Source organism: Myotis brandtii, unplaced genomic scaffold (genome assembly GCF_000412655.1).
Source record: "Myotis brandtii unplaced genomic scaffold, ASM41265v1 scaffold1327, whole genome shotgun sequence".
Lineage (NCBI taxonomy): Eukaryota > Metazoa > Chordata > Mammalia > Chiroptera > Vespertilionidae > Myotis > Myotis brandtii.
In genome coordinates this window covers 147,059-169,872 of record NW_005354705.1, presented here as the reverse complement: position 1 = coordinate 169,872, position 22,814 = coordinate 147,059, and the positions used below count along the sequence as shown (strand labels likewise).

General features: G+C 45.6%; 1 protein-coding gene across 4 annotated transcripts in view; it reads left to right on the top strand.

Moving 5' to 3' along the window:
* Positions 1-22,814, top strand: part of RFFL (ring finger and FYVE-like domain containing E3 ubiquitin protein ligase) — a 75,160-nt gene that overhangs the window by 46,753 nt on the left and 5,593 nt on the right. For all 4 annotated transcript variants that reach the window (XM_005860207.2, XM_005860208.2, XM_005860206.2 and 1 more), the window contains 4 exons: positions 8,841-9,028; positions 17,059-17,469; positions 20,434-20,517; positions 21,490-21,700. In XM_005860207.2, the coding sequence (XP_005860269.1) occupies positions 8,849-9,028; positions 17,059-17,469; positions 20,434-20,517; positions 21,490-21,700 (886 nt within the window). In that variant the 5' untranslated portion in view covers positions 8,841-8,848. Of the gene's footprint in view, positions 1-8,840; positions 9,029-17,058; positions 17,470-20,433; positions 20,518-21,489; positions 21,701-22,814 lie in introns of those variants that run through there.

Below are 22,814 nucleotides of genomic sequence, written 5' to 3'. Positions count from 1 at the left end.
CTAAAGTGAAATTCTTATCTAGGGACTATGCAAATTGTCTGTTAGGTTTTAGAGCCTGGGGGACTGTTTTCCTCTGCTGTGTGCCAGCCTTGTGAAACAGCCTTGTTTATGTCCCGCCCACAGACCACTTGAGCAGGGCTGTGGATCTCATTTAGGCCTTGGGTTCTAAAGTTCCACAATATACTTGTGGCCTCTGTGACTTAGGTGTTCTGAATTCTTTATTCTCAAATAAATAGCTCAGAAATAATCTCAGTATCACAGAGAACATGCTTCATTGTCCCACACCCAGCAAGTGAGACCAGTCTGCAGTATGGTTTACTCCGTGGGTTGCTTACTTACAAATGCAACAGTTGCCCTATTTGATGCTCGTGTTGCCACCAGCATTGTGAATCTTCCCCTTCCGAGGTGGACACCTCAGGCAGGTTTACTGGAAAATTCCAACTGCGATTCTGAGATTCTGTATTGAATTAAACAGTTTCAAAGGGCGTTCAAGTTTCTTTTCAAAAAGACAAACTTATTTTTTAAAGTAAGCAGCCTTCTACGTGGAGAGATGATTTTAAATTTCAGGTGAGTGCTCAGAATAATGATTGATTCCTTATTATATGGGTGATGTGATCAACTGTGCCAGAGCTCCTACCCAGGTCCATTGGGTGGTAGGAGACGTAGACTTTAGGTAAACAGAGAGAGTGAGACGATGGCTTTCCAGCCAGTCATCACTATTGAACATCTAGACTGTTGCTGTTTTAGAATTGTAACTTACAATTTCATGGTAATTTATTTTAATGAGCTATTTATGGAGCACTTACTATAGGTTAGTTAGGCACTTTATGTATGTTACCTCTCATCCCTACACTTACCTTCCAACAGGGGAGGTATTATCTCCCTTATGTAGGTGAGGAAATAGACTTAAAAAGCTTACCTAACTTGCCCAAGGTTAGCTACCCTTTGCTTTTGATAAGGGATTTTTTTTTTCATAGTCACTTTATGTCATATAAATATTGATAAAATGCTTTGGGCTCTAAGGAGAGATAACTAGTACTTGCTTCACCGGCTGTATTGATAAAATACTGAATGTTCTTTTGGTCTCAGTTTGTTCAGTCCACAAAGTATTTGAGTGTCTGTTATGAAGTGGCCGTGTGCTTGGATGATGCCAGTAAAAAAGTGAAGACAAAATAAATATAATTACAGATGATGATAGTTATCATGCAGGAAATGAAAAGGTCAATGAGAGTGTATGTGACTGAGGGGGATCCTCTAAATTGGCAATACTCAACTTGAGACCTGAAGGATGACAAGGAGCCAGGAGAACAAGCTTTTTTTTTTTTTTTTTAAATATATATTTTATTGATTTTTTTACAGAGAGGAAGGGAGAGGGATAGAGAGTTAGGAACATTGATGAGAGAGAAACATCGATCAGCTGCCTCCTGCACACCTCCCACTGGGGATGTGCCCGCAACCAAGGTACATGCCCTTGACCGGAATCGAACCTGGGACCCTTCAGTCCGCAGACCAACGCTCTATCCACTGAGCCAAGCCAGCTAGGGCGAGAACAAGCTTTTTAAGTTTGCAGGAAGGAGCTTCTGTGCTTGAAGAACGGAAAGGATACCATGGCTTGAAGCTTAGTGAATGGTGAGGAAAGGAGCATGAGGTGAATTGGAGAAGTAGGCAGGGGCTGATGGCACACACAGGGTTTTCTACTCCTAAAATGCAGTGGAAATCCATTAAAGAGCTTTAAGTGTGTGTGTTTTGGGGGGAGGAGGGAAATGGATGATGCCTATGGAGAAAGAATCGGAGAGGGGCAGGAACTGAAGCTGGGAATCTAGTTAGGAGGCTGTTCGAGACTGGAAATACAGTAGAGCACCAAGTCCCTGCCCTCATGGATTTTTTATTTCAGTTAGGTGACGCAGTTAACAAGTAAGCAAATAATATTAGCTGGTACTAAGTGTCATGTATGAGATTAAAAAGTGATATTTAGACTAAGGGGGGGATTGACAAGAAGGACCCAAACATGTGAAGGTCTGGAGAGGAGTCTAGGCAGAAGGAACAAATAGCAAGTTGAAAGGGCCTAAGGAGGGAAATGTAATAGAGGAGAGATGGTGATTTAGGCCATTGTCAGGGGCGGGGGAGATGGGAATTTATGAGTCTTCAGCTTAAGCATGTTATTTAAAGCCACTGATTGGGGGTCTCCTTGGGAGAGAAAGTGGGCACCAAAGACAGCCTGGGCACTCCCAACATTTAAGAAAAGAGGGAGGGGGAAGAACCAGCAAAGCAGCTTTAAGGTAAGAGGGAGATCAAGAGTGCGGAGTTCTGGAAGCTCAGAAACGGTTAGCAGGGAGTTTCAGGGAGGAGGGAAGGAGGGTCCCTGTGTCTTGCAGGAGATTGAGAAGTGTCACCTGGAATTCCTTGTTGATCTTGCAGAGATTAGGTGCAGTGGTTAGGCCAAGCTAGATTGGAGAAGGCTGAAGAGTGAATTATAGGTTGAGCAAGTGGAGTCAAATGTTGAGAGAAATTTTGATGTAGAGGAGAGCAGAGGAAAAGGCCTTTACCAAGGAGTGGGGACATGGGCTCAAAATGGTTTTCTTTGTTATTTTTTTTTTTTTTTTTAAAAATTACAAATATTATCCTAGATGCTTTAAAACCTCTCTTAAACTTTTAATTGAAATATAACTAGAGAAGTCCACAAATTGTAAGTTAGGGTTTGATGAATTAATAGGCTTCAGGGTCTAAGTGCCGTCTGTTCAAATCCTGGCTACTACCCGTTAGCTATGACCTTTTGCAAGTCAGTTAACTTCTCTAAACCTTGGCTGTCTCACCTGAAGATGGGAAGAACGAATCTGCCTTGCCAAGAATTGTTGTGAGGGTGAAATAACACTGGGTGGTACCCAGCTCAGTGCGGGGCAGATAAGAGCAGTCTTCCAATGAATGGCTACTTTCTTCTCTACTTGTTAAAATATGTAGTTATTTATCAATTACTTCAAAGAGGCATAGCTCAGCCATATTGCTAGGCTTTTCATAGCTGTTCAAAGCCATTGCAATTGTACTTTAATTGCTTTTTATGGGTAATATGCAAGATGAAGCAAAGCCCATTCTGTAGTAATGATCCATAACGTGGGGTACTTTTCTTTATGCACTTGGAGCATAGATGCTTTTAATAATTCCAGGAATACGGTATGACAGTAGCCAAACCACTCTCAATAAATGAGATGATTCTGTAAGGCTTGCCATCTAGACATTTTCTGATTTGCCAGATCAGAAAGGTGCTTCTTTGAGGATTTGGGGGCATTTTAATTAGGCGTCTTTAAAAGATTTTTATAAAGTCGTATACAGTGCATTCACCATAAATATGTTAATTCCAAAATGTTGCTGTCTCTGCATCCTTGTGAAGCCTGTTGTTGCAGGCTTGACACACAGACCAGTCAATTAAAATTACAACAGATTGGATGAGAACCTTGGGGACTTGACTTTACTGCTGTAGAGTTTGGTGGTTAGCAAGATGGTTTTGGAGTTGCACTGCGCATAGCACTAATTTTACTAGGACACTGACATTCTGACCCCTCTAGGCCATGGGACCATTCTTTTTTTTAATATATTTTTATTGATTTCAGAGTGGAAGGGAGAGATAGAAACATCAGTGATGAGAGAGAATCATTGATTGGCTGTCTCCTGCATGCCCCACACTGAGGATCGAGCCCGCAACCTGGGCATGTGCCCCAACAGGGAATTGAACCATGGCCTTCTGGTTCATAGGTTGACCCTCAACCACTGAGCCACGCCGGCCAGGCCATGGGACCATTCTGACCCTTCTCTGCTCCATGGTAAAGCCCATGACAACCACTGATCCATTTAAAATTATTTGACTTGATCAGGTGAACAAGTGAAGTGGTGTAGGAAGAAATCACATTACCTCCCCTCCTGCCTCTAACTGACTGTACTCACCCTACCTGGGATAGGTCCTCTATCTTACCCTGGGTTACCACGGTAATTTTCCTGTTCAGCAGGGATCAGTCTGCCCAGAAATACCAGCATACTTATCAAGCTGACAAAATCTCGTGAGCTAGCTAGCCGCTCCTGCCTCACACCACAGGACTCTTCCCCAGGGAATCGTCAGTTTTCTTGTTCACCCAGCCCTACATCTCTCCTTCTCCCTGCAGGCAAAGGGGAGGAGGAGAGCCCGGCAGTTTTCAAACACACTCAGTGGGAGAGCAGCCAGAGACCGTATTTGAGGATTAAATCTCTCAGTCCCTTTTCTGAAGAGGGTGAGGGGATTTGGAGAAGGGATTTTGAAGCCCTCAGTGGAGATTTGATAATTTTCTTTCACGATCAGAAGGAGGTTTGCAGATCTGAGAAGGAAACTTTCAAAGTTGTCAACATAGGGAAACTTCTTTATACACCTCACAATTGGTTCCATTTTCAGTCCTTTAAGTTACATAATCAGATGCCATGTCTGTGAATCTGTTTAGGGCTGAGGGATGAAAAAAATATTCCCAAGAGAAAAATGTGTAGTTTGTATGGCAATGTTAAAATTACAAACTCTTTCACTCCCCAAAATAACCCTGAAGATAGTTATTTTTTAGACTTAGGGTTTTCCAGTTTGGCAAGAGAGTACTTTTTGTTGTTGTTTTTAACCCTTATCCAAGGAGATATAGATATAGATATAGATATAGATATAGATATATAGATATGTAGATATATATGTAATTTTTTTAGAGAGAGTGGAAGAGAGGGAGGGGGAGAGAAAGAAGCATCTATGTGAGAAGGAAACATCCATTGGTTGCCCCTGCAAATGCTCCCACCGGGGCAGGGATGGAACTAGCAAACCCAGGTACTTGCCCCTGACCAGATATTAAACCCATGACCCTTTGGTGCACAGGCCAGCGTTTTAACCACTGAACCACTGGTCAGGGGGCAAGAGAGTAGTTTTAACTGACCACATTAGGACATGTGTCTTTTTGGTATGGAAATATATGTCAAAATGAGTAAAAGCCTAGTCTGTTGACTGGTGAACATGTTCTGTTTGAGTGAGCAGGTGTGAGGTATGTTAGCATTGGGGATTCTTTCCATCCTAGCCCTTTTCATAATGACCCCTTCTCCCACACATACATATCCCCAGGATAGTAAGACTGTTCATCACTCAAACATGGGGCTTATGGAATAACAGTGACAAATTTCAAGTCTTCTCACAGAGCCAAGACCTTGTAAGAGTAGCCAGATACTTAACAGGCCAAGGGCTTTTCTTTCAAGGCTCCCTAGAGGAGGCAGTGAAGATTAGATGTAAAGTTAGAATGAAAGTAGTGTTGAGGATGATTCATTCTCCTGACTCCCAACTGAGGAAGAGCTTTCTTAGCTTTTGTATCAGGGGGAGCTCTAGTGCCTTCCTGGCTGAAGTCCCCTGGGGGCAGGGACCTTGTCAGAATCACTTTTGGTCACCCCAGTGCCCAGCACACAGCTGGTGCTTCTGAAATAAAGCGCGAATTGAAACAATATACAGCGGGCCAGCTTTCATTGGAAACATACTGGCTCCTACAGATTGTGCTTCACCACGTGCACTTACCCATTGTGGCAGAGTTCTTATCTCTTGGGAAACCATTGCAGCATGTGTATTCCTAGTGTGGAAGAAAATGTGTTTTCTCATGGTTAAATCTATCACTTCCCCTCCTTTTCCTTTTTATTTCCTTTTTTCATTTTTCTCTGCTAATGCTGTAAGCTTATCTTTGGTTATATCTATCTTTACTTCTGTTCCACTCTCTAGTGAGAGGTGACTTTTCTCCTGTCCAGAAGTGTCCACCCAGAATCTGACCACTAGGTGCCACGTTTCCTGCTACTCTGGCTCTTACTCCCATAATTTATCACTAGCTTCCTTCCTCTATAATTTCTTAATCTTTGGGGGTTTCCTCTACAGTCTTCAAATATGTCTATATTTTTCTCTATTTTAGTGAGCTGGATCTTCTTCCTACTGCCTTCTCTCTCCTATTCACAGTCAAAAGTTTCTTGAAAGAATAATTTATGCTTAGAGTCTGGCAAATCCTCACTTCTCATTCACTTCCCAACCTGTGGTTATCTTCCTAAACTACTCAGGCAAAGAGCATACCCACATTTTCCTAAAACTAGGTCCGTTTTGCATTTTTTATTGTGTTCTACCCTCTGGGTCAGTAGCTAGCGTGGATAATTTCTTCTTGAAACTCATAACACACTTTCAGTTTTCCCACCTCTGAGCATTCTTCCTTTCTCTGTTCTGCTGGTTGGTTTTCCTCTGCTTGCCCTGTAGATCCGGTCTTCCCAAGGGTTCTCACAGACCCGCCTCTTTTCTGCCCTTCACCATCCGTCAGGCTTCTGCCCCACTCTGGGTTTATTAACATACTTGTAGAAGGCTGAGGATTCCCAAACCTTCATCTTCAACTGAGACCAAACCCTTGTGTGCTGTGCATACATCAGCATGTCCCACAGAACAAAACTCAACTCCTCATCTTAACCCGCCCCCTCCACACACAGGTACATGCCTCCTCCTGAGGGCTTTATCCCAGTTAGTGATTCCACTGTCTGTCCTGTTGTGCAAGTCAGAGTCCCTGGGATTCATCCAAGACTGTTTTCTTTCTCCCTTCCCCTACCTTTTCAATTCATTGACACAGACTGCTAATTCTGGCAAAGATCTTGGGACAAGCCCAGAAAGCCAAATCGTAGTGCTTTTTGCCTGTGCATTCCCAGAGAAGTTGTAGTTAAAATATTGTTATGATGATAGTAGCAATAACTAATGTTTATTTAGTGCTTCACAGCCAGAGATGTCCAGATGAGAAAAATGAAGTACAGAAGGGTTATGACTTGCGTAGCATAGCCCATCACTGGGGCTTGGGACCTCTGTTTTACCCAGATCCTATATGCTATTTGTATTATGATACTGTCACAGGTGTTTCCATCAACTGATGATTTAAAGAATTACAGAATCCCTCCTTCAGAGGGCTACTACCCCACTGTTGTCTCCATTCTCTTGACAACAAAGAACTCATTTAATTAACTGCTCTTTACTTCATTATTCCATGTGAACTGTTAATTACCAGTAAGGCAGATTCCCCTCCCTCCCCCAAGTCTGTGGAAAGTGAGTCTTAGAGTCTTCATGCAAGTAATAGTGAGTCAGAGAGGGATGTGTAGGAAATGGAGCAAATGTGTGCTTAGTTAAGATTTAAATATTGTGTGTGATTCATTCACTCAGTAGTACTTGTTGAGTACCTATCTGCTGAATACTGTATGACTAATGGTCCCTGTTCTCATGGGGTCACAGGCAAGTGTTTGGGGTGGGGTGGGGCAGATATAAATTGGATCCGCCTACAAAAGCGAATGAATTATATCACAGGTGTATTGGAGGCAAGTGTTGGGAAGCTAAAAAGGCCCTAGAGTAGTCAGAGGCCTGACGTTATCGCTGTGTGAACCAGGAAGTTACTCCCTCTGCTGGGCCTTTTGCTTTTCCTCTATAAAAGGACCAAGGTTGAACCTGTTGGCTTCTTAGTTCCTTCCAGCTTATCATATCTTTGAACTATGATTTCACAAAGGCACTTTCAAGAAGTCAGGAGGCAGCGCAGAAAGTACCATTCTTTTATGGGAACTGATTATTGAGTAATAACACTAAATGTTCCATTATTATCTCGGTAAACATAGAGTTCAGGCTCAAAATGTCCATGTTGACTGCCTTGGTCTACTGAGAAAAGCACACTCTTGCTTTATCACGGCGTTACTTGGCATTTTAGTGGACTGTCTTGCCATCTTTAGGTTATTCTGACATTTGGGAGATTACCTCCTCTTTGTTTTGTGATCTTAAAAAAATCACCAATCCCGCCCTGGCCAGTTTGGATAGAGCGTCGGCCTGCAAACTGAAAGGTCCCAGGTTCGATTCTGGTCAAGGGCACATGCCTGGGTTGTGGGCTCCATCCCCAGTGGGGGACTTGCAGGATCATAAAAAACAAACAAACACCAATCCCTTTGTCCCTAGTACCTGTATTTGGTATGTCAAATGGGAATAATAATCCAACACTTTTTAATAAACTCACAGAGGCACTGATTGAGCAATGAAGCTAAATTTTATTTATTGAGCATCTACTCTGTGCACGACACTGCTAGGGGAAGGTACAGATGTGAATAAGAAGTGGTTACTTCTCTCGAGGAATGTATGGTTTAGCGGTAGAAAACAAAGGGTGAGCGTATCTGTGCAACCAGCTGCTATAGGTGCTGTGATGGAAGCTTATATGGGATTGCAGGTACAAATGTAAGAGTAGTTAGTTCTGCTGGCTGGTGGGAGGGGAAACCGAGGGGCAGCAGCATGGTGCAGGGAGAAGAACTTGAGGTTTAGAGTCAGGAGGACCTGGGTTTTCCGAATCTTGATTTTCTATATATTAGTGCGTGACCTTGACTTCTCACCTATATACAGGAAATAAAACCTTTTCACATAGTCAATGTGAGCGTGGAATTATGCAGTGTGTGTGTCTGTGAACTCTAGGGGAAGGTCATGTTCCTGAATAAAGTGTGTGTTAGGCCCCTTGTAATTGCTACGGCAAGAGATTTTATTTGAAGTTAGATCTCAGATTAAACCCAAACAGGGATCAGCAACCTTTCAAAGGTAGTGTGCCAACTTGGCCGCCCGTGCTGTCCTGGCAGATCAGGTGTCTATAGTCGCTTCTTATGTGCAAAGGTGGTGGTGCAGGAGGTGGCAGGAAACCAGTGGCCCAACATATTGTGCCTTGACTTTGGCAGCAGGAGTGGTTTGAGTGTCCCAGCTCACCTGTGCCCTCAGGAATGGGAATGCACTAGAGGTGTGTCTTAATTCTGACTTGTTTCCTTTTCCTCCCGTTCACCAGATTTTATCATGTGGGCAAGCTGTTGCAACTGGTTCTGCGTGGATGGACAGCCTGAGGAGGCCGCACCACCCCAGGGAGCCAGGGCGCAGGCCTATTCCAATCCTGGGTACAGCTCCTTTCCTTCCCCAACAGGCTCGGAACCAAGCTGCAAGGCCTGTGGGGCCCACTTCGCAAACATGGCCAGGAAGGTGAGTGTTGACCACCTCAGGCCCTTGGGCCAGCTCACTGCCCTTTCTATCCTGCCTCTTGCCTTGCCTCTGCTTATGCAATGCCCATAACCCAGGCCCATTCGTTTCACAAAAGTAATAAAGGAAAAACTAACCAAGCAAAATCAAAGCATCTCAGCGTAGATTGGAAGCCCGCTCGACCTGAATTTAGATATCAGCTTTGCCATTTACTAGCTGTATGACTTAACCTTTCTTGAGATCCTTTTCCTCGTTTATAAAATGGGGATGTAGTAGCTGTACCCATCTCAGTGTTGGGAGAATAAAATGAGACAAGCTGCAAAGGCCAGTACAATGCCTGGAATGTAGCAGGCACTCCATACTATTTCCTTCATTAGCTGCCCTCATAAAGAGCCTGACTGCAGATTAACTTGTTCATTTTAGTGAAAGCAATGCCACGGACGTCTCAGTACATCAATACCTTAACAACACAGACGGGAGCTTATTTCAAATGGCGATTTCATTTGAAATGATCCATGGCATGTTTTCCAGATTAGCGAGCAGGAAGGAAACTTACTGGCTGGGTAATGGTGTGTGGGTGTGGGCCCTCCCTTTGTCAGCTCCCAGAGGCAGTGTGCTCTCTGGTCAAGCGCCATTAGAGCTGACGGTGAACCCTGACCTGGAGAAAGAACTGTGTTCTGCATTCTTCAGTAGAAGGAGAGGTTTGCAATTCAGAATGGGATGTTAAAATGGTGATAATAGGAAAATTGAGAGGAAGAAACCCTTTTTAAACCATCTGCTGTATGCCAGGACTGTTTTAAGCAATTTAGATTTGTTTCATTTAATCCTCACAATAACTCTGTGATGTAGGCTTTAGGGTTCCTTAACTCCCATTTTATGAGAAACTAAGGCTTAGAGTTTAACAGTTAAAAGGAAAATGTTTGTGTGAAGTTCCGGACAAATAGCATAAGAGACATTAAAATACTGCTTCTCTTCCCTCCTTAGGTAGAACCTCAAGATCACATAGTGATAAATGGCAGAGTCAGGATTCAAACCAGTCTTTGACCCTCAAGCTGTCTCCCAGGAGACATTCAACATGTCAGAACTTCTGCAGCTTGGAATGTAGCTTGAAGTGTTGACCCCCCTACCCTTTTTGTCTGTAAATGATGGAGGACTGGCATGTTACCTTGTAGGTTGTATTTTGCCTGCACTTCACTGTAGTGCAGCAAAGGCGGGCACTTGGCAGAGCTTTTTTGTGATTTGCTTAGCTACCCAAGAACTCAGCCAGAGAGGCTGTTGCAGGTGGTCAGGGAGCTGTGGCTCGGTGGGCAGAGGTGCCCCTCCTTTTATACTCAGACGAAAAGTTGAGTCAGTAGATTGAGACTGAAGTGGAAAACAGAAGGAACTCGGTGCCACATGGCCTCAGTTTCTCAGTGATGGAGACGGTGGGGTGCAGTTAGGATCTGAGCTGAGATGGAAGGAGGGCTCTTGGGTATTTGTCACATGCCTGGTGCTGAGTTTGGCATTTCAAATGCCTTCATTGGTTCCTTACAAAAGCCTATGAAATCTGTACTATTATTTATTCCCATTTTACAGATGAAGAAATTGTTCTCTTTATCTAAGGCAGTAGTTCCAAGGTACATCAAGATAGCCAAAGAGCTGCTGTTCTCACAGTTACACTGCGAGGAATGCTAGGAACAACTGCTGATAGAAGTGGCAAAGTAATTGGCAAGAAGGAATAGGAAAAACCCTTGTGTAAATGAGCAGCATGAATTTGCAGTAGGCTTATTTTTTTAAAAATATATTTTATTGATTTTTTACAAAGAGGAAGGGAGAGGGACAGAGAGTCAGAAACATCGATGAGAGGGAAACACCGATTAGATGCCTCCTGCACACCCCCTACTGGGGATGTGCCCACAACCAAGGTACATGCCCTTGACCGGAATCGAACCTGGGACCCTTCAGTCCCCAGGCCGACGCTCTATCCACTGAGCCAAACCGATCAGGGCAGCAGTAGGCTTATTTGAACCTTTTTTTTAAACCTGGTAGTGTATAACTTTTTATTATTATTCAACAATTTAAAAATTATTACAGTTACATAAGTATATAACTTAGAGTCAAATTGTTCAAAAAGTTTGTTACAAACAATAGAATCCCCCTCTTCTCATTTCGCTCTTCTCAGAGGCAACTACTTTAAATTCTTTGGGCTGGTTCTTTTGGTAGTTACCTCCATATTACTGTTATATATCTACTAGTAGCCCTGCGCACGAATCCGTGTGCCAGTAGCTCGCCGCCGCCTTCTAGTAGCTCTCCGCCTGTTGCCCCGTCCTCCTGTAGCTCCCCTTATCCTCCCCTTCCCCCGCTCCCCCCTCATAGATTGCTGCCCTGCCCCCTCCTGTAGCTCTCCGCCGCCTGCTTGTAGCTCACTGCCCCACCCTCCTGCTGCTCAGTGATCCGGTCCTTACATGGTCCGTCGTTAGCTTCACAGCGTAATGACCATTTGCATATTATATCTTTATTATATAGGATATCTATATATAGCTACCTATCTCTCTATATACACATACACACACACACACTTACAGTTGACCTTTGAACAATGTGGGGGTTAGGAGCGCTGACAACCTCCCCTCCCCCTCCGTACAGTCATAAATACTAGATACATGTATAGCTTTTGACTCCCCCAAAATTTAACTACCGTTTCTCAATATGTGTGGGAGATTGTGACCGCCTTCTTAAAACATGTTAGTTATACTTTATGGAGTGGAAATGGAGAGAGAAAGAGCAGAGGACAGTGATGGTGATCCAGGCTTGGGGTCAAGCATGTTGAAACCTTGGGAGAACCAGGGGATCTAGCGAGTTCTTGACATTTCTCATCCAGAGGGAGAACGAGAATGAGCGAGGAAAGCTCCCCCAGAGACAGGAGAACGATGGTTGGGTGAGGAAGGGAAGACACTTTATTTTTCTCTCTAGTGGTGATCACCGCCTGACATAAATATGTTTGTGGGTTGCCTGCCTCCTCAGATGGTACATAGGAACAGAGATCTTATCCATTTTGTTCACACCTTTTATCCCCAGTGCTTAGAACAGTGACCGCCACATAGTAGTTAGGCAGTAAAAATTTTAAATAAATAATGGACAGTTGAGGTGAGAACAATTTCAAAAAGAGAAAGTAGACCAGAGAGTTTCTACTTTCATTGCTTTGTGGCTAACAATTCCATGCTGAAGATTTTCATCGAGCGCCAGTCCTGTACTGGCAGCCTGCTAGCTGCTAGAGGTCTAGCTTGTGGAGATAGAGGTGAGAGGAGAGAAAGACCTAGGCCTTTCCCTCAGGTGCTTCCTCTCTGATTAAGGAGGCCCACATTTGCAAAGAACTGCTAACAGTTAGCTGGGTACGGTAAGTACTGGGGAATCAGGCATTGCTGGTAAATCGGTCATTCTAGCTGATAATTCTAGGAAGGTTTATTGATTTGCAGAGCAGTGGCTGAAGTGAAGGTACCAGATGTGAGGCAAGTGCAAGGCTTATTTGGGAATTGTGAATGGCATGTTTGGCCAGAGTGCAGGATACTTGGGAAGTTAGGGTAGAACGAAGGTGGGATCAGGTGGTGAAGGGCCATGACTGACTTAGTAAGGAGCTTGGAGCCATCAGAACGACTTTAAACAAAGGAAGACCTGATCAGTCCTGTTTCAGGTAGTAGACATGGCTTCACTAGTAACAGGTGTAGCACTTAGGGAGCTTTTGCCCACTTGACACCTGGCGAGACGTGATCAGAGGCTGGTCTAGGGTGGTGGCTGAGACTGATCATATAGCTCATTTAGTGAGCACCTCTCCATGCCATATTCTTTGAAGTAGTACTTGTTAACCCATTTTACAGATGAAAAATAGGAGACTCAGACACTAAATTACTTGCATATGAACACAGGTGAAATGTAGGGGAAGAAGGTAAATTTGAAAATGACAGGATATTGGCCAGTGTGCCTAGGAGCATCGCAAATGATCAAAATAAGGAACTTCCCCCCTATTTATTGGAAAAATAAATGATTGAATATCTACTGTGTGTCAGGCGTTGCCTGGGCTAGACAGACAGAGATGAAGTAAGTCATGCCTGCCTAACAGAGAGCTTGCAGTCTGACAGAAGGTGGGAGCAAATGCATAGCCATACAAAGAAGATAAGAAAGCAAAAGCAAGAATACTTTTTTTTTTTTGCGGGGGGTGGTGGAAGGCAAGTTCCAGTTTGGATATTTTCTTGTTACAAAAGTAAAAAAAATTTTGTGTGATTCACAGTGAATTTTGTGAATATTAAGAATGTTTTCTCCTATTAGAAATTTTCATTTGTAATTTCATGCTTAAGTGGATCAGCATTCTTATCGGAAGGGTTTGGCATTTAACAGCCATGGGCTTTTTAAATGTCTTGTCTGAAGCGGTTGAATTGAAACGATTACATGGATCCTACTACCTTTCTTTTCTTCATGTGGTCAGTACTTTCTGAATGCTCATTCGGTACAAAGCACAGATAACATTAAGGATTTCACAGAGGGAACCTAAGAAAGATGTATCTCCTGCCTTCCCAGAGTTTCCAGTCCTGTAGAGAAATGGCAGGCTGTTTTTGCCACAAGCCACATATCCCATCTGTATTGCTAATACCTACCGGCATCAGCAGCCCTGACAGTTCTGTAGCGAGTTTGGCATTCAGCCTCTTTAGTTGGATCAGTTTGAGGAGGAAGACGAGTTTGTGTTTGGAAACATGGATGAGGTATTCAAATCTCAGAGTGGAAAGAGAGGGGCTGGGTTCCTAGGTATTGCAAAAGCTCAGAGATGAGGCAGAAAGGAACCTGTTTGTGAGTACCATATCACCTTATGCTAAGGTTTCGTATACATGATCTCATGTGATACCTCCAGTAGTCCTTAGGCCGACAGACCACCTGCCTTTTCAGGTGAGGAATCTGATGCTCTGGGGGGTTATCTGTTTTGTGCAAATTCCCTTAGCTAGAAAGCGGACAGCCAGGACTTACCCTGCGTGTGTCACTCCTGGCTGCCCTTTTCCCTCCCAGGGGGATGCAGCAATGAATGCCTGCCTATAGGAAGGGCCAGGAGGAGGGGGCACTGGGAGGCTGAGAAAGTGCCAGGGAATATGGGTGGTGGGAGGAGGAGGAATAAGTGAGGGGTGGGTTAGGAAAGGAGAGCATCTCACCTGGCATCCATGAAGGGCAGTGTCTAGCTGAGGTTCCACTGCCGGCTTTTTAAATGCTGGATGTGTGTGTTCTCTTGGCATTTATGCAGGCACGTTGGCTCCACCAACTCATCTTTCACGCTACCTTGTTACTCAGTTGGCTTGCACACTTTGCTAGAATTCATACGTGCATGATTCTTGGCTCGTTCTGCCCACATTTGTTGATGGCCAGCTGCATTTCCCTTCCCTTTGTTCTCTCCTGCCTCTGCGACTGGGATTTTAGCCTCGAGCTCTCTTTCTCTTTTAGGGTGTGTTTCGGATGCAGGCTGACTTCAGAGTCCCTGTTGGAGGGTGGTGGGCATAGAAGCTGGGTTGCTGATCTTGCACCCAATAAACCACACACATTTTTTTAAAAAATTAAAAAATATATATATTTATTGATTTCACAGAGGAAGGAAGAGGGAGAGAGAGATAGAAACATCAATGATGAGAGAGATTCATTGATCTGCCTCCTGCACACCCCACACTGGGGATTGAGCCCGCAACCTGGGCATATGCCCTGACTTGGAATCGAACCTCGACCTCCTGGTTCATGGGTTGATGCTCAACCACTGAACCACGCTGGCTGGGCTAAACCACACACTTTTGAAGAAAGAGTAGAGCGTTGTTTAGAGCTGGGCTGATTGAGCAACTCAGGGCTTTTTAATTGTGTCAAGCTAGGTCTTGTCAAAGTGCATTGACAAGTAATGGTCCATGTCAGGACCTACAGTGTTATGACATTGAAGCCTCTTCATTTCACTATCAGTCATCCTAAACACATTTTATTTTTCCAATAGAAAAGCTTCTGGTATGAATGAACCCCAAAGCCCCAAGATATCCGTTTTCCACCTGAGTTGCTATTGGTCCCAGACCATTAGGAAGCGAGTGCAGCCATGCGTCCTTTGAAGTCAGTTTCTGAACATTTTATTGTCTGGTTATAACTGTGTGGAGAATAGGGAACTTGATATGTGTCCTTTCGCAGTGCCTTCTAAGTATTTATAGTCAAACTGGGTGGTAAACATTATGCCCTCCTCCCCTTACTACGTGAATGACACTTTGACAAGACTAAATATAGCTGTCTCCGCTATGCAGACTTGTGCTTCAGCCCACACAAGTGTCTGTGATTTTGCCTGCGAGAATCTAAGTCTCTTGGGCATTCCTGTTGGCTTGAATAGAAAAGGGGGAGCAGAAATGTTTAGGTTAATATTTCAGTCACCACAGGATGAAAAGGTTTTTATTTCTATAAACGATTAGTGAGTGTGCCCTTTAGGATCATCCCAGTGTGCCCAGGAGTGACCTCTCCTGTTGGAGTGTGACCTGCTCCTGGCTGCAAAAGCTCAGTCAGATGTCACCGTGCTCGCTCAGCCTGTGGGGCAAGAGGCTGAGGATTTGCTGCCTGAATTGAGCAAGCCATCGTGTATTGTGTTGTCTGTGATTGCGGGAGTTGCTGCTGCCAGGCGGTACCAGCTTGCCTGCCAGGCCCTCTTGTTGCCCTCTGAGACACTCTGTACTTTCACGAACGAGAGCTCCCTCAATCAGGTCCAGAGGGCCTCCCATAGCCATCTCAGTATTTGTCTTGGATGTGCTCTCCTGCCCCACTGAATTCCCAGCACTCTGAGTGGGCCTTCCTGGGGTGGGGGAGCCTGGGCACCAGCCTCTGGGTGGGGCACTGGGTTGGGAGTTTGGAGATGGAGAGCCAGGCTCTTGACCTAGTACCACTGTCAGCTTGAATGGGACTGAGTTAGGCAACATGGCCTGGTGCAAAGAGCATGACTGTGGGCATTGAACTCCGACAGACCTTGAGTATGAATCCTAGCTCTGCTGCTTGATGCCTGCCCATGAATATGATACTTAGAACTTTAGGCCTCAGTTGCTTTGTCTGTGAAACACGGAGGTACATGAATACCTACTTTGCAGGGTTGCTTTGAGATTTAAATGACAAGCGAGATATAGCTCTAGCATATAGTGGCCCCTCAGTAAATTTAATTAATGATAGTAATAATAACCACCACCACAACCTTTCTACATTTGCTTTCTTATCTCAGCAATAAATACAATCATAGTTCAGGATTTGAATCCTGCCTCTCATCATTAGCTTATATTTCCTAGCAATAATAATAATTAAAACAGTTACACTTACTGTGGACCCCTATGCTACATGCATTATCTCTTAACTTTACAACAATCCTATGAGGTAGATACTATTACCACCCCCATTTTACAGATGAGGAAACTGAGGGCCAGAGAAGCTAAGTTACACACCCAAGGTGACACCACAAGAAATGGAGGAGGGAGACAATAAAAATGTAGGAATTTTTTTTTTTAAAGAATAGTTTATTGATTTTTTTTAGAGAGAGAGGAAGGGAGAAGAAACATTGATGTGAGCATAACATCAATTAGCTGCCTCCTGCACACCCCCTACTGGGGATCGAGCCCACAACCCTGGCATGTGCCCTAACTGGAAATTGAACCCCAGTCCCTCGGTGCATGGGATGACACCCAACCAGCTGAGCCACACCAGCCAGGGCAAAATGTAGGGATTTTTTATTCTAAACCTGGTGGTCTTAATAGCCTTGATTTCTCTCTCAATAAAGTAAATAAAGCCTCACATGGGATAATAAACATAGTGTCCTGTACATGGATACACAGATGCATACAGAGGGTCTGCCATCTGAGTGCTTTTAACCTGAAATCTGCAAGTTAGCTTGCATCCTTAGATATAGGAGATAGCTTAGTTAAAGCGTGATTGGCGGTCTCGCTAGGCTTGGCAGCCCTAAGCTCCCAGCCCACTCTGTCTTGTTCTCAGAATCTGATGTGGTTTCCTCTGCCTCTTGCTCTAAGCAGCAGACCTGCCTGGACTGTAAGAAGAATTTCTGCATGACCTGTTCGAGCCAAGTGGGAAATGGGCCCCGCCTCTGCCTTCTCTGCCAACGATTCCGAGCAACAGCCTTTCAGCGGGAGGAGCTCATGAAGATGAAGGTGAAGGACCTGCGGGACTATCTCAACCTCCATGACATCTCTACCGAAATGTGCCGGGAAAAAGAGGAGCTGGTGCTCTTGGTGCTTGGCCAGCAGCCTGTGATCTCCCAGGAGGGCAGGACTCGTGCCCCCACCTTTTCCCCGGACTTCCCTGAGCAGCAGGCCTTCCTGAACCAGCCTCATGCCAGCACAATACCTCCTACCTCACCCAACCTCCCTTCTGCACCCTCACAAGCCACTTCTGTCCCCCCCGCCCAGGCTCAGGAAAATCAGCAGGTACGGCTCTGCAGTCTCTGCCAGTTGGAGGGCTCACTTCCCCTCCTGCCTGCTTGTGGGAGTGGGGTGTGAGCTTAAGTGTCTTAATGATGTGAAACTTTTCTGCCTACTGATGCATGAGTGATATTTCCTTGACACCACACTCAGGTTTTGGCTTTTTTCAGAGGTGATAATGCACAGTCCCAGGTTTTTGGTGTTTTTTAATACATACATATCCCAGTTAGACATTAAAAAAAATTCATTGTTCCAGAAATACTTGCGAAAACTCAGTTAACTCTCCAAATTTAGTTCTGTTCAAATTGCCCTCCCACGGACTCACCTTTATTGTGGGCTTTCTTAGCTGTGTAGGGAACTGGTTCCTTAGTAACCATCCCAAGGTGCATAGGAAAGAAAGGAACATGTAGAGGGAAGGGAGAGCAGGGAAGCACAGTAACCAAGACAAGGGCACTGCTTCTCTGGCCACTCACTGTTTGGGCAGGGGTGGTTGGCATCGGATGAAAAATACACTGCTTGTCATCATCCCAGAGGGGCCTGGGAATGGTAAGCTAAGAGCAGCACATTGACTGAGTTATGAACTGGCACGGGAAGTACAGAAATGAGTAATGCATTGTCTCTGCCCTCAGAAAGCTTCTCTAAGAGGAAAGGTAGGCACACAGACCTAAGCGGGATAAGAGTGAGGCGGGTGGACTTGACCACTGTGTAAGGAGTGATGGTGTCCTATGGATGAACTTAAGTGCCTTAGTGGGGGGATTAGGACTTAGAAGATCCATGCAGTTTCCACACCCAATTTGTCACTGACTCTCTGGTCACCCCGGGTGAACTTTGAGCCTTCAACAGTGAGATGAGGTAGTAATCCCAGGCCACTTTCGTTCTTGCTAGATGGTGGGAGGATTGACTAGTGTGATGTCACGTCCAAAGAGCTTTGAGCTACTTAGAGCTGGCATAGTACTCACGTTCCCACCCGGGGAGTGGATGGCTGCTGCCCGTTGATGATCTCTTTTGCCAGGACTGGGCCCCCTGGTTCAGCTCTGACGGGCACTGAGGCATGAAGGCCAGCGTGATAGCATACTTTACCTGCAGTGAACTCATTTACTCCCTTGTTGGCTCGAGCATGCTTTCTACCCAACTGGAGTTTAACTCTTTGCTAAGCTCTGGCTCTCTCTGCTGGGCAGGTTTTACCTCCTGCTGTGACTTCCTCCCTGTGCTTGGTTGAGCACTCCTCTCTGTTTAGGGGGAGCTGGGAGAGCAACTTGAGTAAATTGTTTTCCCCTAAAGAACCTTCAGGTGGGTTTTTCAATGAAAGGAATAGGTTTTAAGGTTCCTGTCATTAACTGGAAATTTTCAGATGCACCTACAGATTACAGTATGTGCCAGATCTAATTGGGCACTTCTCTGATCTCCGATGTTCTTGGAGGCCTTCACGTCAGCTCACATCCTCTGTTCTGGTGAGAGCTACCTTTTGCAAGCCAGAAAAACACACATGGGGGATGTCAAGTAACTTGTGCAAGGCCACCTGACAGCTCCACAGTGAGCTGCACTAGTGTGCAAATCTCGTAGTGCTTGCTCCACCAGGGTTCTTTCCTTTACCTTTAGTGCCCTGGCAGTCGTTGCTAGGGAGGGAAGTGTATGGAATAAGCAAAACTGGACAGCTGCTGGTTGTAGATTTTGATTTAGCCAGTGGGCCAAGGCAATATGCTTTGCAGCATGAGATCCAATTTCTCTTTCCAAGAAAAAAAAATAGACCTACAAAAGCTGCCTATTTAGGAACAGGTTAGGTTCTGGAAGATGGTTTTGTAACTCCCAGGTGACACCAGGAGGCCAGTCTGTACACATCTGCATAAAGCTCAGAGAGAACGAGAGGTGTTGATAAAGACATGGTTTTGGGTGCCTCCCAGTACCTGTTCTGCTACACACGTGATTGTATCCTCTCTTGGCATTTTGGGTGGTGGTGGCGATTTCTACTTTCCATTCTTGCTGTAGTTGCTTGCCTCTTCTTAATTAGCTCCATGTATGGATCCTAATCGGGGAGGAGTGGCTGGGGCCAGCAGGTGACCGGTTTCCTAGGTTGTCCCTTTGCTGGTGCCTCACTACTGGAAAAGGCCTGTGGGCTCAGACACTCTTTGCTCTGGGCTCACAGGAGGCTTTGCCCGGAGGGAGTAGTGGGTGAAAAGGATCTAGTTAAGGGACTTGTGGCTTAAATGGTGATGGGATTAAGAAACTCATAGTTCTGAGTAGTCTTTGGTGAAACCTGAAGAAGTACCTAAGAAGAACTGTTTGAGAAGTTAGAATTCCAAGCAGAGTGAAACTTTGTAAGCATAAGCATTTGTCTCATGTAGTCTTAGGCTAGTAAGCTCTTAGATGCTTTAAAATAAATGTTTGACCAGGTTTCAAGGCAGCTCTTAGTAATAGTGTGCCCTGCCGGGCTGGTTGGACCCCATTTCCAGAATGTGAGCGTGGTGATGGGCCAGAAGGGAGGGAGTAAGGTGGTGAGGGTCCAGAACTGTTTCAGCTGGGCCAGTTGAGGATTTAGTATTGAGGAAGGAAAGACATGCTGTGAACAGTTTGAAGAAAGCAGTAGACATTGGTCTGAGGGGCAAACCAAGGATGGAGGGTGGACGTTATAGAAAGGGCAGTTTGGGGTCAGTGGCAAGAAACAATTCAGTGACAGTTGACGAGCAACCTCCTGCAGTGGACACAGGGTCTTCCTCCCACCAGAGTGTTGAAGGTACCTCAGCGATGAGTGGGCTAATGCCATCCTGGCGGTGGGCAGAATTCATGCACTCTGGTTCTCTGCCTAACACAGTCAGTATTAGAGAGCAAGCTTTTGTCAGGCTGTTGTGCGAGACTATAGATTTCGGGAGCAGGTGGGAGTCATGGGACATGGTGTGAGCTCAGGACAGGTCAATGCTCTGCTAATCCCTGGGGCATCTCTGCGGATGTGATGGCACCTTTCTCTTCCCACAGGCCAATGGCCACGTGTCTCAGGACCAAGAAGAACCCATCCACCCGGAGAGCACAGCCAGGGCACCTGCTGAGGATGAGACCCAGGTGGGTCTCTGCTTGGTCTGGGTGTGGGTCTTTGCCTTTGCCCTTTGCCCTTTGCCTCGTGTTCTTGGGCTGTTATTAGGAACCTCTCAACAGACTCTGAGGCGGAGAGAAGAATCAGTCTGTGATGATAGTTCTGAAATTCTGTTTCAGGGCTGGGGTTTAGTGCTAGTGTTCCTTCGAAACTATCAGAATGTTAGTGCGGAGTTGTGAGGTCACAGCGGAGACTGGGGAGCCGCATGGCCCCTTAGTTTCCAGTCTCTTGACTTTCTGAGAGCTGCCCGAGTGCAGGCTCCTGGTGCTGCTGTGCAGATCTCATTGTCCTTCTGCTTCAAGCACACAGTAGCCATTGTCAGGGGAAGGAGGTCAGATAATCAGGAGGAAAGCTGAGAGGGAGGCAGACCTCAGCTATGGCGGGGCCAGTCCAGAGGACACAGCCGTTGGGGCCACGGAGTTACGGTCAAGGTTGCCTACAGAGGAGTGCTCCCAGGGAAGTCTGCCTCTTCCCTGGGAAAGCAGAAATCTCTGCAGTGGGGAGAGAGAAAGGCCAGTGCCATGTGAGGAGGCTTCTTGTGCTGCCACATTTAATCTTCACAGGAACCCAGTGTGCTAGCACTGCTCTCTCCTTCATGCGGGGGCAGATAGGCTCCGAGAGAGGAGCAGCTCACCACATATTATTTAGCATTAATCAGTGGAGGAGTTAGGATTCAAAGGTAGGGTCATCAGACTCCAATCCGTGCTCCTTCTCTTACATGCACTGCTTGGTTTGTGGCTGTTGGGCCTGAGCACAGAACTGTGGGTCAGGCAGGGACTGGTCTTTTTCAGTGCAAAGCACTGTGCCACGCACTCTCCCTGCCTCTGTTCCTGCTTCTGAGGTCAGTCACCAGAGATGGTGTGAGAGTGCTTTGGGGTCCTTGGAGAGAGAGCCAGGGGAGTTCAGAGTTTAGCCCACCAGTCTCATCTCTGCCTGTTTAGTCCGTTGACTCAGAGGACAGCTTCGTCCCGGGCCGGAGGGCTTCTCTGTCTGACTTGACCGACCTGGAAGACATTGAAGGTCTCAATGTGCGGCAGCTGAAAGAGATCCTGGCTCGTAACTTCGTCAACTACAAGGGCTGCTGTGAGAAGTGGGAGCTGATGGAGAGGGTGACGCGGCTGTACAAGGATCAGAAAGGCCTCCAGCACCTGGGTGAGGGGCTGAGTGGCAGCTGTCACTCCACAGCATAATAGCATCTTCCAAGGAAGGAGTCTCCTTACACATTTGCCCCATCTAGTAATAGCTGTCATTTGGAGTTGAGTGCCAGGACTGGGTTAGGCGTTGTATACATTTATTTAGTCCTCAGAGCAGCCTATGACATAGGCATTATTCATCCTCTTTCTATTTTAGAGCCCAGAATTGAATTGAGAATTTCCTGGTCTAAGTTCATGGCCTTTCCCACCACACTCCCTACTACCTCCAACAATACTTAACCAGTAGGGAGATTAGGAAGCAAATGTTTTCGCACACTGTGTGAAGAGACTGTCATACCTGGGCTTTTCCTTTTATTCATTTCCCAAATCATTCTACATGGTATCATTTTCAGGTGACAAGCCAGTATAGTATCTAGGTCTGATCAAATTAGTTTGGAAAAAATACTTTGTTATGACCCCCACCGCCCGTTACTGATTCATGGTAGATACTTTACTAGTAAAGGCAGAAAATCCTGCAGAAGAGAAACGTGTTTAGCTGTTTTGAACTCTGCATTTCCTGAAATGATGTTACTTAGAACTCTCTCCCCCTCCCCTCCTTCCCTCTCCTCCCCAACTGATTTAGTTCCTGCCAATCAACATTTCGATTCCTTGCATGCTAACAGTAGTTGAAGTCAGATTTCAGGCTCTCCTCTCCCAGTAGCTCAAATTCATCAGTTAGGGGACGTCTGGCCAGTCACCTGATCAGGCTCACTCTTCCCTTTGGGACTGTCCCCAGAATCGCCCTAGAGTTGTGAGGACATAGAGAATAGATGGGAACTCCGGAGGGGAACTTCATCAGGATGCCCTGGCTGACTGGAACAGACTGTACCTTCTTTCTTGACTTAATGCTAGCTTTAAAAGCAATAGGAATGGGCCCTAGCTGGTTTGGCTCGGTGGATAGAAGTCAGCCTGCGGACTGAGGGATCCTGGGTTCGATTCCGGTCAAGGGCACATGCCCGGGTTGCGGGCTCGATCCCCAGTAGGGGGCGTGCTGTAGGCAGCCGATCAATGATTCTCTCTCATCATTGGTGTTTCTATCTCTCCCTCTCCCTTCCTCTCTGAAATCAATTAAA